The 18,427-nt window shown below is 44.9% G+C and overlaps 2 protein-coding genes across 2 annotated transcripts; one reads left to right on the top strand and one right to left on the bottom strand.

The window, feature by feature from the left end:
- Positions 1–7,094: 7,094 nt before the first annotated feature.
- Positions 7,095–11,909, bottom strand: PtA15_12A44 (uncharacterized protein; the record flags this gene model as incomplete). Its single annotated transcript, XM_053162060.1, has 2 exons — positions 7,095–7,495; positions 7,526–11,909. 2 exons carry the CDS (start codon positions 11,907–11,909, stop codon positions 7,095–7,097), a joined length of 4,785 nt encoding a protein of 1,594 aa, XP_053025614.1.
- An 874-nt stretch (positions 11,910–12,783) lies between these two features.
- Positions 12,784–13,272, top strand: PtA15_12A43 (uncharacterized protein; the record flags this gene model as incomplete). The annotated part of the gene is made up of 3 exons (XM_053162049.1): positions 12,784–12,835; positions 12,919–13,014; positions 13,145–13,272. 3 exons carry the CDS (start codon positions 12,784–12,786, stop codon positions 13,270–13,272), a joined length of 276 nt encoding a protein of 91 aa, XP_053025613.1.
- Between the last annotated feature and the right edge of the window lie 5,155 nt (positions 13,273–18,427).

Raw genomic sequence — 18,427 nt, 5'->3', positions numbered from 1 at the left:
CAGGGAAAAATATCAGTATTATAATCAATCTTCTTTCTTTTCAAATTCTTATTCATCTACATACAGAATCCACTCGACATACATGTGCAAAGGCGTCGTGAAATCGGCTATACAACCTCAGACGTGCGTTTCGTGCGGCAACCGGGTCGTCGAGGTCCTCACGAGCAAAGGCGAGGAGTCCTTGCTGGATAAAGTGGCGCAAGGCGTAGATTTCTTCGGGTTTGAAACTGTCCCGCATGCCGGAGTTATATGCGTGGACGTTGTCTACGGCCGAGTGCGCTCGACGAATGGAAAACGGGATATCGTAAGAGGGGCTAATAACGGCTGCTTTGTCGAGTTGAGATGAAGTTATGGACGTGTTTGAAGAATAATCTAAGGAGTTATCGAGGTTTTCTTTCGGCGATGAGGGCGTTGTGAGAACTCCTTTTGGGACGGGTGGCAGTTCTGCGAGGGGGAAATAGCAGTTATAATATTTCAAGTATGTATGAAGCTTTTACAACTGTTACGGGTGGTTTGAAAGACCTGCCCCTCTATAATACTACACAAGAGTTATCACAACAAATTTATTTTTATTGTTGTGGCAAACTAATGATAGAGATAACTATATGTAGCAGTCTCTAATCAAACCTAGATCAAACTTGAATTCAGCGGAAATGTTGAGTGGATACAGGGGAAATGGAGTTGGTGGTGGAAATCAGTAGGAACGTAAGATATGTTTTATATGGTTTATATGTTTATTGAGTGAGAGAAGTATGTGCTGAGATATAGAATGTTGCGAAAAAAAAAAGACTAATGGAAGATGTGAACTATTCAAAGTGTCTTTTGCCCTCCTCCTCAACCTTCAGTTAAGAGTACAATGGGTTAAGATCACTTTGACTTGTTAAGAGCACAAGTGGTGATGCTTGCTACTTGACTACTTATATATCCTCTGAGGTATGAAAGATGTTGATGGGCAACTTGATTGAGATCACACTAGTGGATTTATGTTGATTTTAGCTTGTAGCTTCTGAGTGAGATGTGTGTTCTGATTAGGATTGCCTGAGTGGCATCCCCCACTGAGGAGGGAAGACATGCTCCTTATATAGTAAAATGTGAGGGATTTTTGCTGGTGGGGAAGTCAGTTGAGGGATTTATGCTGGTGTGACTTCTCCTGTGAGGGATTTTTGCTGCATGGAAGCTTCCATTGAGGGATTTTTGCTGCATGGAAGCTTCCGTTGAGGGAATTTAGCTAGTGAGCCTTCTGATAAACGTGTGATCCAACATGTGACTGATGATGTCATGCGAACATACAGGGGTACGTGTGTGCACCTGTATAAACTACACCCTAACTATGTACTTGTACCTGATTCTATACTATGTACTACCAAATATAATTCTATAGTATTTAATTGAGTTATGTCACAAACAGTTTAATCCAAACAACTTTTGACTGAGTGGAGCTAGCCTAGTGGTTCAAGTGAGTGACTAGGGTTTAAATGACCTGTAGAATCTAATCATGCAATAATACATCCAAGAATATGCCTCCTTCTCATACAGTGAACCAAGACTTTATGCAATTTGATACTTGAAACAGATTTGGCACACCACATCCACCCCCAACTTAATGCTGTCCGCAGCATTCCTGTTTCAAGTATCAAAAGCAAGAAAGGGTACAAAAGAAACAAAGAGTAAAAAAAAATCTACATCTACTTCAAAGTTCCTAGACATAAACCAGCACTTCTATCTTTCCTTTTAACACTGGAATCAAGTCCTGCACAATATCCATAACCAGTAGCTCAAACACTTAACACTTCTAACTTTGTAGATATATCTAATCCAATAGTTATATCCATTTACCCAATATCTCTAACCTAAACTCTAAACTCCAAAACTAATCCTCATATATTGTAGCTACTAGTGTATGAACCTTGCTTAAACTTCCCTTCCTTGTCAAATGAAAGTCTATCCGTCCCATGATATGTCTTCAGTCCTTATCCATGATACAGATCTTTACTTCTGTCTCCCGACTTTTCATTGCCTATTTTGATTTACCGTTGAGATTATTTATACTCTATGATTTCTGCTTAGATTCTCTTTGATTTTTTTTTTTTTTTTTTTTTTTTTTTTTTGAATGTACACTTAATCTATTCTTCCCTGTCTTCTGCATTTTCAATGTTCTCCTCCTCCTCTTCTTCTTCTTCTTCTTCTTCTTCTTCTTCTTCTTCTTCTTCTTCTTCTTCTATAGTGTCTTCTTCTTCATACAGCTCTCCTCGTGGATAAAACTTCTTCACCTGATTAGCAGCATATCTTCGTGCCAGCTTGGTCCCATCAAGTTCTTCAAGCTCGTAGGGCCCGTTCATTATCTGCTCTATTACCCTATAAGGTCCATTCCACCTGGGTTTGAACAGCAAACCCCACTGATTTTCCAAAGCTTTATTATACACTAAGACCATATCCCCCGGTTTAAGCGGTTCCCTTCTTCGATGTGCAAGTCTGCGGTCCCAGTATTTCACGGAATCTCTTCTAGCTTTTTCCAATGTTTCCTTGGCTTTCAGGATACTCTCATCTCTCTGAGCTAATTGATCTGCTCTTATATGAAGTAAGTCTGCTGTAGTTTTGATCTCTGTCCAATCCACACTGAGGTAGGTCTTAAGCTCCATATCCACTGGCAAGACTGCTGGCTGTCCAAATTGTAGTTCAAATGGGGTGTATCCAGTTGACCTCTTGGTTGAAATTCTATCAGCTAAAGTTACTAAGGGTAAGTATTCTTTCCATTTCCGGCCGTCTTCTCCACACATTTTTATTAGTGCATCTTTTATTTCTTTATGTCCTTGCTCCACCATCCCTTGAGCTTCTGGGTAATAAGGGGTCACAACTCTAAGCTTTATCCCAGTTTTCTTCATAGCCAACTGTAATTCTTTCTTAAATTCTGCCCCTCCATCAACGGTAACTTCCTTTGGTATTCCATACCGACACACCCACTCGGATACAAACCATTCTGCAATTGTTTTTGATTTGAGATTTGTTAGACCCACGGTTTCTGCCCATCCGGAGAAATCGTCTCTTGCAACTACAATGTATTTCCATTTACCAGCTTTGACATGTACTGCATCCATGCTTACTCTTTGGAACAAAGTTGAGGGGGCAGTAGATTTTCCTTCTTCCTTAGGTAAATCCTTGCTCCTCTTTTGACAGGATTCACATGATTGAACCCATTTCCTGGCCATCTTCTTCATTCCTTCCCACCAAAACCTTTCTCTCACTCTTCTGTAGGTTTCCAATACACCTCTATGCCCTAAGTCTTCATGTAAAGATTTTAGGACCTGAACCTGAATATGTGGATTTGAGACCACTATTTGATTGTAAGGTATCCGCCTCCTTTTTAGTTGACCCCCTTCCACAAAGAACATCACAGACCTACGCTTTATTTTGATGAATTCATTGTCTTCACAATTGGTGGGTCTTTTCCAAGTAGTCAAATATTCCTCCATTTTCCGCCAAAATTTTGTTTGTGTGTTGGCCTCTATTTCCACCCCAATAGTCGTCAGATTAATCTCCTTAGCTCCAAAGCCTGGATGAGGGGTTACCCAAGGTTCTTCTTCGTCAAATTCCTTCAATTCTTCATCATCATCTGGGGGCCTTCTTGACAAGCTATCTGGCATTGTAAATGTCTTCCCTGGTTTATGTACTAAATCGAACGAAAATAGTTGAATAAATGCAACCCATCTTGTCATAGGTGCCGCAGGAAGACTTGGAGTATTGATCATTTCTATAAGTGCCTTTGCATCAACTTGAAGCTCAAAATGTTGTCCCCAAAGGATAGTCTGTAATTTCTTTAGAATTTTTGCCACACCACACAACTCCAATTTTGCTTGGGAGTAATCTGATTCTCTTCTGGAAAAGCCTACTGATTCATAAATTACTGGTCTGTAAGTTTTCTCTTTGTCTTCTTGCATGAGAACTGCTCCTACTGCAATGTAACTGGAATCTACCGCCAATGTTACTCTTCCTGCCCCCTCCCCATATTCCAAATTCTTTAATATGATTTCCTCCCCAACAATTTTCTTCAACTCTTCAAAGGCATTTTGACATTTATTGTCCCATTCAAATTCCACGTCATCCCTGGTAAGTCTTCTGAGTGATGCAGCTATGGTTGAAAAATTTCTGATGAACATTCTAACATAAACACAGAGACCTAAGAAGCTACGGATGTCCTTTTTACTCCTAGGTATTGGCCAGCTTTGTATCTTGTTGACCTTCTGAGCTGACATGATTCTACCCTCCTGCGAAACAACGTGTCCTACTATGTCCAAAGCTGGAACACAGCAAGCAAACTTTTCTCCTGATATGGTGAGCCCTGCTTCTTCTATTCTAAATAAAACTCTCTCTAAGGTAATAGCATATTCCCAGACAAATCTCCGTATTCCCGGGTTCTCCTTCAAAGTCTCATTATTGTAGGTTGACTTTGGTCCCTTAATCCCTCCATCATCAATAAAGATCCCCACATGATCCGGTATCTCTTGCTGAAGGATCCAGGTCATCTGAGCTTGGTAAACTGCTACCGAATTAGTTGCACCCTGTGGAAGTCGGGTTAATTGTAGTCTGCCAAGGACCGTCTCAAAAGTTGTAAGTGGCCGAGATGTGGGATCAAGTTCTCTTTCATCGTAGCCACCCATTATATCCCCTAGGCCGTAACATGCTCTTCCTGAAAAAGAGTCAACAAACTCTTCAATCTTCGGGGGTAGCCCCGCATCTTTTATTGTTACTTTATTCAAGACTTGAAGGTCATGAACTATCCTGAGCTTCCCATTTGACTTGGTAACACAAAAAACTGGACTAGAATAGCTAGATGTGGATTGCTCATATAGTCCAGTTTTTATTCTCCTTCTTACTAATTCTACAAACTGTGGCAGAATAGGTTTTGGAATTGGTATTGGCTTTTTTTGCCATGGCTCATGCGCTACAACTGGGATTTTGTATGGCTGGCCGTATGAATGGTGCAATAGGCCTCTTTCTTCCTCATCAAATGCCACTGACTTTTCGTGTATCACAATGACGTGTTTTAAGAGATTTAATTCTTGCTCAGAAAGCCACTTGGGTGGTCCAAAATTCACCGCTTTCAACCTTTCATGAGTAATCCTGGCAGTAGGAATAAACTCAGGTGGATGAGGTGTGAGAGGTGTTTTGTAAGGATCCCTTGACAAGAGTGGGCGCTGAAGCGGGGGATTTATGTCTTGAGGCATGGGATGGTTAATTGGTCTGATTTTCTTATCCACCGTTTTGTACTTCGCTGCTAGAACTGATTTTGCCATGGTTTGAAAAGATTTTTGTAGTTTCTCAGTCTGTTTAGGACTTGCCGCAGTTTAAGGTCATACAGGACCAACTAAATCCCAGTGATTTTTTTTTTTTTGTATGGGTATACTTGACTTTTAATCCTGCCCTCCATTTGTTCCCTATTCCCTTCTGATCTGTTTACCCCCATAGCTTATTTCAAGTAAACCCATAAGTGTCTTATAGTGGTTATATTGGGTTCTTATGTACATAGTCTGGTACAGATGTGTCCGAAAGAAACTGCTGTACTAGGGTGCGCTTATGTAGATATATGCACTTGAGTGTAAACTTGCATGCGGGTTCTTCGAACTCGAGCAGCCGAGCTGACCCTTGTAATCAAGAGCATGCCGGTGTACCAGCCACCGACGCATTGATTCATGGCCTCGTAAGTCCCATAAGTCTCGTCATCTCCCCAAAATCTCTGCGTGCGGTTAATGCAGTATAGCCTAGACACGCTGCCGACTGACTGGAGCAATTGCTTTACTTCTATGAACATTTCTTCTGTAGACGCCTCACAGAATGCCGCTTCTATGGACGCCACTAATTGTAGTTCGTGATCTTTCCTGTACTTCATTCGCCGCCAGCTCCATTACTTTCACGAAGGTGATCTTTCCGGACTATCGCCGCTTCAGTTCCTCTCTCCCTGCTTGTCACCTTCGCCAATTCGCCGGTCGCCGTTCAGAATAATGATGGGCTCCAAAGTACGTACATACTCGCCACAATTTTCTTCCTCCCTGTACGTGAAACTCTAATTGACCCTCTTTCCGCCTCCTGAGGTACATATGCTGTTGTCCAGTGTGTATGCGACTGGGCTGAATGCATCCCACAAAAAAAAATGATCTGCCAACGCCGTTGCCGCCTCCGTTCCCCCTCCAAACGCCGATCCGACTCCAAAGTTTTAAGGTTATTGGCTTCGCCATATGACGAATGCAAGCTGATGTGTTTTGCCTTCATTCCCTTCATTTACTTATGCTTCAGAAAAGAATAAGCCGTGCCGTTGGTGCCAACAATGGATACAGAAGACCTTATTGAGTCCGCTTCTATCGTGCAAATAACTTGAAGCACCTTTGCTGCTGACTGGTTCTTCTTCTTTTTTTTTTACAGATCAGTCTTGTCTATAAAAGGGTGAGCTTTCCTCTCACTTTCCTCTTTGTTTTCCAGCATCATTTCCCGTCATGTCTGAGGTTCCTCCCCACTCTCCCAACCGCTCCGTCTACTCTATCTCTTCTGATCGATTGACTCCCAACCCTTTTGATGAGGATGGTGACTCTTTTACTTCTTTTGGATCTATCCATACCCCTCCTCGTTTGAGATCTGCGATCCAGCAAATATTTGATGGTAGCCTCCGTCGTACGTGTCTACCATTTATCCTACCCTGTTCTCAAGACCCAAAAGTCCCTAATTTTTTTTTTTTTTTTTTTTTTGTCTTTGTTCCCCTCAGCTACAGGTGATGCCTCTTCTGAAGTTGGTTCCTCCAACCCAGGCTCTCAGCACGAGCCCATGTCAAATTTTGGTACGCATCCTACCGCTGCTTCCTCTGGACTCGTGTCTTGTTGTGAGTGTAGCTCGCAATAATCGATACTTTTCTTCACAAGAGAGAGGAAAAGGAGATAAATAGTCTATGTACACAACCTGTGACAGGTGTCGCCGTCGAGATCTAATCTAATGTCACAACATCCCCCCCCTCGACAAGAAACCTGTACTAGGATATAGATAAAAGAAATAAATAAAAGGATAAAACAAAGACAAAAAAATAAGGAAAAAGAAAGAAAGAGAAAAAAAAACTAGTGAATAAAACCTTGAATAACAGCGCCGCATTTCAGATGTGCTGATTTACCCAGTGCCTTGGTCAGGACATCCGCTATTTGATCTGTGCCGGGAATCCATTTGATGTTGGTCTTCTTCTCATACATTGCTTGATTGGTAATGTAAAATTCCCGTTCAATATGGTGAGTGCGCTTGTTTGACGAATCTTCACAGCCGATTTTAACCGCCGACTGGTTGTCGCACAGAATAGTTATCGGAAAATTGCAACCGATGATGTCGAATAGCAGATTCCGGATCCAGAGAGAGTGTCGTGTGGCGTGTCCAAGGGCCATGTATTCAGCCTGACACGTTGAACTAGCCACCGTAACTAGTCTGCGTGAGACCCACATCACGGGTGCGCCATAGAGACGAATCATAACTCCGTATGTCGATCAAGAGTTCGGCCCACCCCAGTTTGCGTCGACAAAACATTCCACAGGCGTCTCATCTTCCTGTGTTGGATGTATCCGGAGGGGGGTCGTCTTCGTTTCTGCAAGATAACCAAGCAGATGGCGTAGGCCCTTCCAGTGTAACTGTGAGGGTCTGCTGGAAAATCGTGCCAAATAGTTTACGCTGTAGGCTATATCCGGACGCGTTCCAACCGCGACATAGCTGAGACCTCCGATTGTTGAGAGATAATCAGAGCTGTTGATCCCAGGTGTGGTCATGTCGGTGTTAGCCGTGTAACCTTCGGGTAGCGGCGTAGGGTGGACAGTGACACCGTCCCATCTTTCGCGGAGGATCTTCTCAATGAGCTGTGGTTGAGTCAATTCAAAGCCTGCCTTGCTTCTAGAGATTTTCACCCCCACCATGCTGGTCAGTCCCTCGTTCCACTTGATTTCTAGACTACCTTTAAGTTGAGTCTCTAGTAATTTGAGGGCTGTGTCGGAAGATCCCGTTACTATCCCGTCGTCGACATGAACCCAGATGATTGACTTGTCATTTTTGTTGCTTAGTGTGTAAACACTTGAGTCGTAGTAGCTTGACGTGTATCCTAAGTCTGCTAGGGTCCCACTCAGATGTTTCCACCAGCAACGTGCTGCCTGCTTGGTACCGTAGAGTGCGCGTCGTAACAAGCATGCTTCGCCTACATTGACGTCTAAACCCTCCGGAGCCTGGACCCAGACTTCTTCGTCAATCGGAGCGTTTAGGTATGCCGCCACAAAGTCGAAATTGTAAATTGGCCAATTATTCTTTGCTGCGATGGAGAGAAGAATCCGCATTGATGTGAAAGTGGCGGTAGGGGCGAACGTATGTGCGAAATCTGTGCCTTCTTTCTGGTTGAACCCCTTCGCTACATACCGGGCTTTGTATCTGAAAGAGCCGTCAGCATTCTCCTTCCTCGCAAATACCCATTTTGCCCCCAGCTTCCTCCGGTTTGCCGGTAGTTTACGTACACTCCAGACACTCTTCCGCTTGAGGTTGTCGAGTTCAGTGTTGACAGCTTGCTTCCAGTGGATCGCGTCTGGTGACTTCATTGCCGCTTTGAATGTCGAGGGGACCTCGTAGGATTCATTCGCGCAGTTCATTAGGCAGTCGTCAACCGATTTTTCTTGAGCCGCAACTAGTTTCTCTTGTGAAAAATCGTTCAGAAGTAACTGTTTAGCTTTGAGTGACGCGTCGACTCTTGGCTCCTTCGTTTGTGCATCGGTCACCGGACAGGGATTAGCGGCGTTGGGAGCTGCTGGCAAGGAATTTCTGCCGAAGTCGGCCCAGGCCGATGAAACCAATTTCTTCGTTTTTGGAATCCAAAATGTCCATCCTTTAGACTCCGGGAGATGTCCAACAACCAAACCTTCAATAGCTCTATCGTCCAGCTTTTTCCGCTTCTCAGGAGCCACCAAAACATATGCTCGTGAGCCAAAAACCCGTGTGCGGTCCAGCTGAGGTTTATCGCCAAAGAAAAACTCGTAGGGTGTCTTTTCTTTTGTGATTCGGTTTGGGATGCGGTTAATCGTCCAGGCCGCCCACATAAAGGCGTACCCCCAGAATTCCTTCCCTAGTTCGCTGTCATAAAGGATGCTGCGACCCATGTCGGATACCGTACGATTGTACCGTTCAGCCGCTCCATTCTGGAAGTGGTGGTATGGCAATGACCGTTCTGCTACAATACCCTTGTCAGTGAGGAACTTAGCAAAAACTTTCGAGTCGAATTCGCCTCCGTTGTCCGAACGCAGGATCTTGATTTTGCAACCCAGTTGTGTTTCCCATCTGGTCAGCGTCTGCATCAACATATCCGCGGCTTCACTCTTTGCTTTCAAAATTCGGACCTCACTGTAGGACGTGAAAACATCGCGAATTGTAAGTGCAAATTTTCCTCCAGTCATAGTTGGTGTGTCAAAAGGACCCATAAGGTCTACACATACCACCGATAGTCTATCGATGCATCTCTTGGTGGGGCCAAGTGCCGAGGTGCGCGTTGCTTTGCATATGGAACAAACCGGGCACTTGATTGATCCGGTCGGCATTGTCGTCGGCAGTCCATATCCCAGTTGAAGTTTCACTAGACGCCTGATTTTTCTCAAACTTGCATGCCCAAACAGGCGGTGCCAAAAAAGAAGTGTCTTCTCATCACTGGTCAGCTCCTCTGGATTCCAGGTGAACTGGCTATGTTCAACTAGGTTTGGGGACTTGAATACTGAATTTGCATTGACAGAAGATGAAATGAAGGTACAAGAAGGTGATTCAAGACTGTCTGGAATGGAGGAAACATTCGCCCGAAGGGGTATTGGGAGCGGCCAGGTGTTGCGCTTTGAGTCGAACTTGCTGTGTAGAAGGACACTTCCCGTGCGTGAGACTAGGTCGATCGAGTCAAAGTTTCCATTCACGTTGAACAGAGCGTCAGATTTCTTGAAGGCCGCAATTGATAAAAGCGTAGAACGGGCACGCTCACAGTAGTAAACCTTTTTAACTACGATGATCGCCCCGTTCGTCCCGACAAATCTCAAGGTACCCATGCCTGTAATGTAATCACAGGCTGAGTCAGTCGCAACTTTGACGGCGATAGGACGGTCGAGCAATTTGAAGTCATGTAACGCATACCTATCCCCAGTCACATTGTCAGAGGCACCGGAATCCCATATGACTTCTTGCCCGTCACGATCGATGATCATTTCGCGCAGGTTGAATTGGTGTCCAGATGGTTCAGCCGAGAGATCTTCATTGTCGAAAACGTACTCGGTTGGATCTTTGTCTTCTTCGGCAAAGAGATTTGGATTGACTTGACAAGATTTGAAGGATTTCGGCTGGACTTTGGTTATATCCGGCTTTGATGGCAAGTTGTTGGGTGGTCGATGAGAGGTGTTGGGCTTCTGTTCTGGTTGGATCGGCTTGATATAGGGGATCCGGTCAAAGTTGTATGTCACCGAGCATGGTGGGAAGCTCGGTGCGCCGGTGGGTCGTTGAGGCACAGGTCTGGCATTCAGATTGTTCTTACGGCTGGAGGGGCAGCTGGAAGACATATGTCCTACTTGTTTGCAGATGTAGCATGTCGGTGGCTTGCTCACCGCTAGTGCCGAGATTTCGTGTTCATCGTGAGCGGTGGGAGTGGTTCCTGAAACGGATCCTGGGGCGCTAGTCTTCTCTCGGCTAGCTAGCTGGACGGATAGAGCCGAAGAATCCGAACGTCCCGTCTCAGTGGCTAGTCGGTGTTCCGTCCTCGCCGCCTCCCAGAATCGCAGTATATCGCCGGACGTCGGTAATTCATGTTCATGAGTCTCCATGAACAAGTCCACCTTTCTATCAACCGTTGAGCCCAGGTGGTCTCGGAGGTTTCCCTGGAAGATGAAGCTGATGATGTTGTCCCAAGTAAGATCAACGCCTTGCTCCCGAAATGACCTTGCGCACCGGTCTACGGCAGCAATTGCTTCCGCCGAACTACTGTAATCGGACAGTGAAATCTTTTTCAGGGACTCCCACGTGTGTAGTTGCTTGGCCCGATTGATTATCCGAAATTTCGAAAGGAGGTGCTCGTAAACAGCTGCCGAATTGTCGTAGTCAACTAGATCGTACGAGAGGTCGGCATGAACGGACGAGTGGATGATGCCTCGCGCTATCGCTTCATAGTAGGGGTCGACAACCATGCCTTCTCGAGGTGTAAAGAAGTGTTGATCGTGGAAGCGCTCAAAAGCCGTGAGTCTGAGGGCGTCTTCCCATCTCCGCACGTTCGATCCGTCCGGCTTGAGTATGTCCTCGGCATCGAGCTTGTTGATCGCCGAGTTGACTATCGATGAGATCTTGGACTGTTCATCGAGTTCTCGACGTCGGTGGGTGATGTTTTCTTCAGCCAATCGGCGGGCCCGGTCTTCTTCTCGTCGTGCGCGATCTTCATCCAGCCGAGCACTGTCCAGTTCACGTCTGAATCTCATTTCCTCAACAAGGCTGGCGATATCGGATTGTCCGAGCTGTTGAGGCGGCGGTGGGGCGGGTTGGGGAGCATCTTTCTCGGCAAGATGAGGAGCAGACTCTGTACGGCGCCAGTTTTGCGACGACGAACCAATGACACGGCCGGTGAGTCGAGGTTGGAAAGTGGTTTCCTCGGGTACGTTGTCTGACATGTCCGGCCCTTTTCCTTTGTTGCCGCGGAAATTCGACGGGCCTTCATCGTGTGAGTTGTCAGATACAATTCGGCCAAGTCTTCTCGTGAAGAAGTCGTTGGAAGACAGTTGCGGGCCTAACACAGTTTTCATTGTCGGGTTTTTTGGTGTCGACCGATCGATCGTTCTCAGGCCGGGTATCGCTCCGAGACGAGGTTTAGGTTGGAGTCGTCCAGAAGGTGGTTTGTTGTCTGACATGGTGGGAAGGGTCAGAGATGATGGTCGGAAATAGAAGGGGGAAGAAGGAAGAAAAAAAAGTAAGAATGATTGAGGTCGGATCTTGCTGGACAAACAAACTCAGACCAGATTTTCAGACAATATCGTCAAGCTTTGAGTTTCAATAAACTGTGCCCCGTTCTTACGGTTATGGATGATCAGTCCAACCTAAGTGCCTGCAAAGCACTAGCCGTAAGATACAGAGTTAGGAAAATTTGGCTCTAGCCCGACTCAAGCTCTTAAACTGGGTATTATAGAGTTTGTTTGTTGTCGGAGTGTGATATCGGAAGTTTTGTTGTCTGATTGATCGTCGGACGAAAGAGGTGATAGACACGAGGGAGAAAAGAAGAAAGAAAGAAAAAAAAAATAGCCGGCGGACTACTGGTGCTCGTCGATGAAAGACAACGATGGGGAGGCTCGTCTGTGGTGAGGCAGACTACTGATGTTGTTCTCGTCCTATGGCCGGCTTGTGAATTTGTTGCGAAAGAATTTGAGCTACTCCAACGAGAGGCTCATAACCTGTTGTGAGTGTAGCTCGCAATAATCGATACTTTTCTTCACAAGAGAGAGGAAAAGGAGATAAATAGTCTATGTACACAACCTGTGACAGGTGTCGCCGTCGAGATCTAATCTAATGTCACAACATGTCTGGCATCCTGCTCATTTTTATTTATTTTTAGTCCCACCATCAATCATTGACGACAGCCTCCAGCCAGGTAAGTAGCTGAGCAAAAATCCTCTTCTAATCCGTATACACTAATGCTTGCTGCTCTCAGTCGCTTCCTGGCTAGGCGAAACATTTGGCGAACGACGGGAACGCTTGATAGCGGCAGCTCGGCCATGTGACCAAAGGGCTATGTCCGCCGTTGCACTATCTGATCAGGACGGAGAGTACGAACTCGACGACTGTATGCTGCATTCCCTTCTGTTTGACTGTTACCTTATCCTTCCACTGCTGACGACAGCGCCCAACACTACCTTCTTTAAAAAGGTATTGATTCGCGCAAAGATACTCCTGACCCGGTGGAACCCATGGTTACAGTCGACACCACCGTCGCGACTGGACTAATCGAGGCTTATGAGCTAGGTATCCACCTTTTTTACAACGTTTTTCGTCCCCTGTTTGCTGACTGGTTCCTCCTCCCTCTCTTGCAGGTGATAAGGAACCATCCGAAGGCCCCTTTCAGCCAACCCTTGGATATAAATCCATGACTGAGCTTCCAAGCTCCTGCTCAAGTATCAACGACGACCCCAGCGATCCAACCTACCACCCATCCAAATCCCTTCGCAGAAGATCCAGGCCGAGATCCCGCCGAGCTCGCTTTTCCGGGCAAATTCAGGCTAAACCCAAGCCCCCTCAGGCCCGTCTTAGAGACGCGAAGGGCCGCTTCGTGGCGGCGCAATCTGAAAGTAGGTTTACTCGTGATGCCAGTATAGTCTCCTTCCTGTTTGCTCTATCTGACCGTTTTCTTTTCTTCTTCTTCCTTTTTTTTTTCTGGTAGGAGTTTGCAAAGCTCCTGTTGAGGCTTCTCCCTCGTCGGACGTCTTATTGCCGCGACCAAGCACCCCTTGCTTCTCCGATCACAGTGAACTCCAACGGACCGCTCTAGAGACTGCTACCAATACGTTCCTCAACACTGTCCTCCGCTCTCCCAACAACAACAACCCCTTAACCTTTGAATTTCACGACCCCTTCCAAGCTCACTTCCGCCTCGCCTCGCCGCCTCCTCCTGCAATCGATCCTCTTCTGTTCCGCGCTCCTACCGTGAACCTGCCCCCGACCGATCCTCGCGTCCGGTTCCGGGCCGCTTTTCTCCAACTCCTTCAAGTCCTTGAACCTTTTCTCACTGGTTTCAGCCCCCTTCGCGACGAATGGGGAGCTATTGGTGAGATTACCAATGCAATGTATGCCGCGGAAGACTGGTACATTAAATCTGTTTATTTCTAGTAAGTTCTATCTTATTTCTATACACACTCTACAACTTGCTAACTTAATATATTTCCCCCTTTTTTTTTTTATGCACCCTCTTCCAGTCCTGATGTGATGGAGCAGACTGGCGGATTCTGAAATTTAACTGGTACAGTAAAGTAATGGACAACACACAAAAAAAAAAATGAGTGGTTGATGCTACCGTCTCCAGTAGTCAACCCCCCTTTTTTTTTTTTTTTTTTTTTTTTTTTTTTTTATCTTTTCCTCTCTCCCTTAATAACACAGAAAGCTTGTTTCCTCCTCTGCCTATCTCTAACTCTAATCATATTCATAGAAATTCAAAGAAAGGGAAAAAAAAAACATTGCTTATTTGTTTTTTTGTTTAACAAACATCTGCCCCCCCAAGAGTGGCAGGATAAAACTTGTGTTTCCTCCATTTATCTATTTTAGGATTTTGACTAGAGACATGAGTCCTATACCACTTCTTACCACCACCGGAATACAAGCTCTGTCGTGTTTTGCTACTGACAAAACCAAAACGTGAAGTCCAAGTGCCGTGCCTAACAAAAGCTTCCCCAGCTGAGAAGTTCAAAAGCTGCAAAAAATCCAGTGAGTCGGTGAACCCTCCTGGTAACTCCCGGAGCCATTCTTGCCCCTTTCTTCCCCTCTTTGGCCTGTTTCTTTCGTCAAAAACATCCCTGAACCGGCGGGGAATATAGTGCTCAATCCAGTACCACTCCAAACCCAGTTCTATGGTATATCTGTGGGGTTCTGATGCCCATGCTACTTCTGCCTCTGCAAGTTGTAAATCTGTGCGCCTTTGTTCATCCTCTGTGAGACTAGCAGCGCCCATCTCATTGGCCCAATTTACTGGTTCTGACAGGTAAACTCTCCATGGGTCTTCCTTTGTTATATTTTGATCAGGAATGGAGCTACATGGTATATCTGTTTGATGTGGGCTTTCTTCCTCCCTAATTTGATTTAAAGGGTTTTGAAGACGTTCCAAATCTTCCAGCTGCTCCCAGTCAATTACAGGGATATTTTCTTCTTTTTTGTTTAGCATATTCTTTCCAAGCTGTCCCAAAAATCCCAATCAACCACTTGAAAGGAACAATTCTGTCGAAGCTTAGGAGGTTCCTTGTGCCAGCCTGGTGTGCTGGGTAAGCAGATAGGTATGCACATTCTTCTACCTTCTGAGTCAGGGAAACTCAAGACCTCCCCCTTCTGATTGGACAACTCTAATCTTATGTTATGATCTGCCAGGAATGGACGACCCAGGACTGTGTGGACGGAACCTCTGACAACAAAAAAATTGGCCAAATGGATGTAGCCAGGAAGCACGCTAACCGGTATATTTTCTGCTAATCCAACAATTGGTGTAAAATGGCCTCCAATCCCTCTAAGACGCATAAAAATCTCTGTTGTTACTAATCCTAACTGATCTGCCAGAGTGTCTGGGATGATGTTCATTTCTGCACCTGTATCAACTAAGGTCCTGATTTTCCTTTTGTTGATGGTCATATCTACCATCCCAACAGGGCAAGCGTAATTGAGACGTGTGTTTTCTTCCTCTTCGGGTTCAATTCCAATAGAACAATTCAATTGACCATTGTTTACTTCTTTCCCGGTTGTTTCAGATTCTGGTTGGGATTCCTGTAGACCCTTCAGGAAATGTGGAGCAATCTTTATGATTTCCTCTAACGTGAGTGTATATGTCTGCTTATAAAATTCGTTGCGTATGGTTTTGTCTAGTTTGCTGGTTAACTCCTCCTTCCTTCCTTGAGGTGTATCACTAGATTGTCTACCCTTTTTGAATGCAGATGGCTTATGCTGCGCTGCCTCTTCCTCTGCATTTTCTTCCTCCTCCAGCCAGGATCCTGGAAAGCTCTTTCTTCTAATGGGGGCTTTCAATGCTTCCTGATTGGGTGGTGGAGTCTTGCTGGTTGACTCTTGATTTTTGGTAGGTAATGGTTGACTGTTTGGTGGGTTGTTCTTCTCCTGAATCCTTTGTGATTTTCTGAGCCCAAATCCAATGTTGTTTTGTAGCTCTTCCTCATCAATGTGCATTTGTGGTGGAACCCAAGATCCCCACTCTTCTAACTCTATTACCGCAGATGTTGGTCCCTGGTTTTCTTTAGAGGGAGAACGTCCAGTATCTGGCTCCTCATGGAATCTCTGCACCATCTGCCGTACCGAAGAGTTGTTTTCTACTACAATGGGCTGCCTATTTGGATAGTAGTAAACCCCTTGATATCTGAACACCCTTCTAGTTTGTATGTCCTGGTTGTATGATTCACACTCAGATAAAGTGTGTCTCTCTTTACAGTAGTAGCACTCTAATGGTGTAAAACGGGGCCGTGTGTCTGAGAATCCTGGTCTTGATTCTGAAAATCCGGGTGATGAAGGCCTGCTAAGATGAGGAGGTGCAGCTCTAGTCTGGTATTCTAGTGCATTGGTGAGCTTCTTTACTTTCTCTTTCAACTCCTCTGTCTCAGTAGGATCTTGAATTGCAACCTTCTTTTTGGGCAATTCTTTAGTAGCTGATGTGGCCTCATCATCATCAAAATCAATGATTATTAGAGCCATGTCAACATATTTCTTTAAAGTATCTAGTTCTGGAATGATATTACGCCCATCTATGGTTTTCTTGAGCTCCTTGGCGTGAGCTAACTCTTTGGTGACTTCTTTCTTTAGCTCAGGGGAAAGAGCCCTCCAAAGAGGATTCCCGCTTTCTGGGTTCAAGTGACTGTATCCCATTCGAGCAAAATAATCTGTCATTTCTTCAAGCTCACCAACAAACTTTTTGTATTCAACTCTAGTTTTAATACCCTGACTTTCTTGAGCCTTCTGGATCAACTGTGGTATGGCATCCTCCCTATATTTCCTGAATGGAATAGCCCTTCCCCATTTCCTAATCATCTGTTTCTTTAGAAGCTCCCAATTGCCCGTCTCGTGTCCTTCCATCTGCTCCAAAGCTTCACTTATCTTCTTATTATTAATGATGAGTGGCAGTTGAAATGCAAGATCAATTGCACCAGCGCCTTGAATAGAAGCAACTTTCTCTACCCTCTGTATAAATGTTTCTACTTCTGTACCGTCAAAGTGAAGGTTCGTCTTTTTTACGTCTAGTATGACTCCTTTACGCTCGTCTGGCAAGGTGATTTTAGTACGGGGCCGGGCCTGACTTGATTCTGGTGATGGACCTCCTGCTGTAGGTAATGGCCCTGGGGACATTAAGAATGTTTCATCTCCTGCTCCAATAGTTGTGTCTAATCCTTGTGCCCTATCTGCGTAAGGGGTTGACATGGCAAATCTTAAGGCAGTCCGTTGTGCTGGGGCTGGTGTATTTTTAGGTGTGTGAAGTAAGGCCTGCATTCTTTCTCGTTCCTTGCGCATTTCCCTCATTTCCTGCATCATTTCTTCCAGCGAAGCTTGTAGCTGAGAAATCTCCTCTTCTTTGTCCTTGAGAGTCACTTCTGGGTTGTTACTTGATTCAGCCATTGTGTTGTTTCCTTGTAGCACACTTGCTAAGGTCTTGTGGATGTCCTTGTCGCCTCGGGGGACCGCGTCAATGTATTCGCTGACAAATTCTCTTTCCTGTTCCGACAAGCCAAGGTTGTGCCAAATCCTCTCCTCGTCTTGGTTTCCGTCTGTATTGTTATCCACTGTTTATTGATTTCGTGTTGCTGATAAATCTTTTTTTTTTTATCGTTGATCTTCTGAATTTGTAGGCCACTGTTGGGACACCAGATGTGAGAACTCCTTTTGGGACGGGTGGCAGTTCTGCGAGGGGGAAATAGCAGTTATAATATTTCAAGTATGTATGAAGCTTTTACAACTGTTACGGGTGGTTTGAAAGACCTGCCCCTCTATAATACTACACAAGAGTTATCACAACAAATTTATTTTTATTGTTGTGGCAAACTAATGATAGAGATAACTATATGTAGCAGTCTCTAATCAAACCTAGATCAAACTTGAATTCAGCGGAAATGTTGAGTGGATACAGGGGAAATGGAGTTGGTGGTGGAAATCAGTAGGAACGTAAGATATGTTTTATATGGTTTATATGTTTATTGAGTGAGAGAAGTATGTGCTGAGATATAGAATGTTGCGAAAAAAAAAAGACTAATGGAAGATGTGAACTATTCAAAGTGTCTTTTGCCCTCCTCCTCAACCTTCAGTTAAGAGTACAATGGGTTAAGATCACTTTGACTTGTTAAGAGCACAAGTGGTGATGCTTGCTACTTGACTACTTATATATCCTCTGAGGTATGAAAGATGTTGATGGGCAACTTGATTGAGATCACACTAGTGGATTTATGTTGATTTTAGCTTGTAGCTTCTGAGTGAGATGTGTGTTCTGATTAGGATTGCCTGAGTGGCATCCCCCACTGAGGAGGGAAGACATGCTCCTTATATAGTAAAATGTGAGGGATTTTTGCTGGTGGGGAAGTCAGTTGAGGGATTTATGCTGGTGTGACTTCTCCTGTGAGGGATTTTTGCTGCATGGAAGCTTCCATTGAGGGATTTTTGCTGCATGGAAGCTTCCGTTGAGGGAATTTAGCTA

The sequence above is a fragment of the Puccinia triticina genome, chromosome 12A (genome assembly GCF_026914185.1).
Source record: "Puccinia triticina chromosome 12A, complete sequence".
In the NCBI taxonomy this organism is placed as follows: Eukaryota; Fungi; Basidiomycota; class Pucciniomycetes; order Pucciniales; family Pucciniaceae; genus Puccinia; species Puccinia triticina.
The sequence above is the reverse complement of the archived record's forward strand: the minus strand, read 5'-3'. Positions and strand labels throughout refer to the sequence as shown.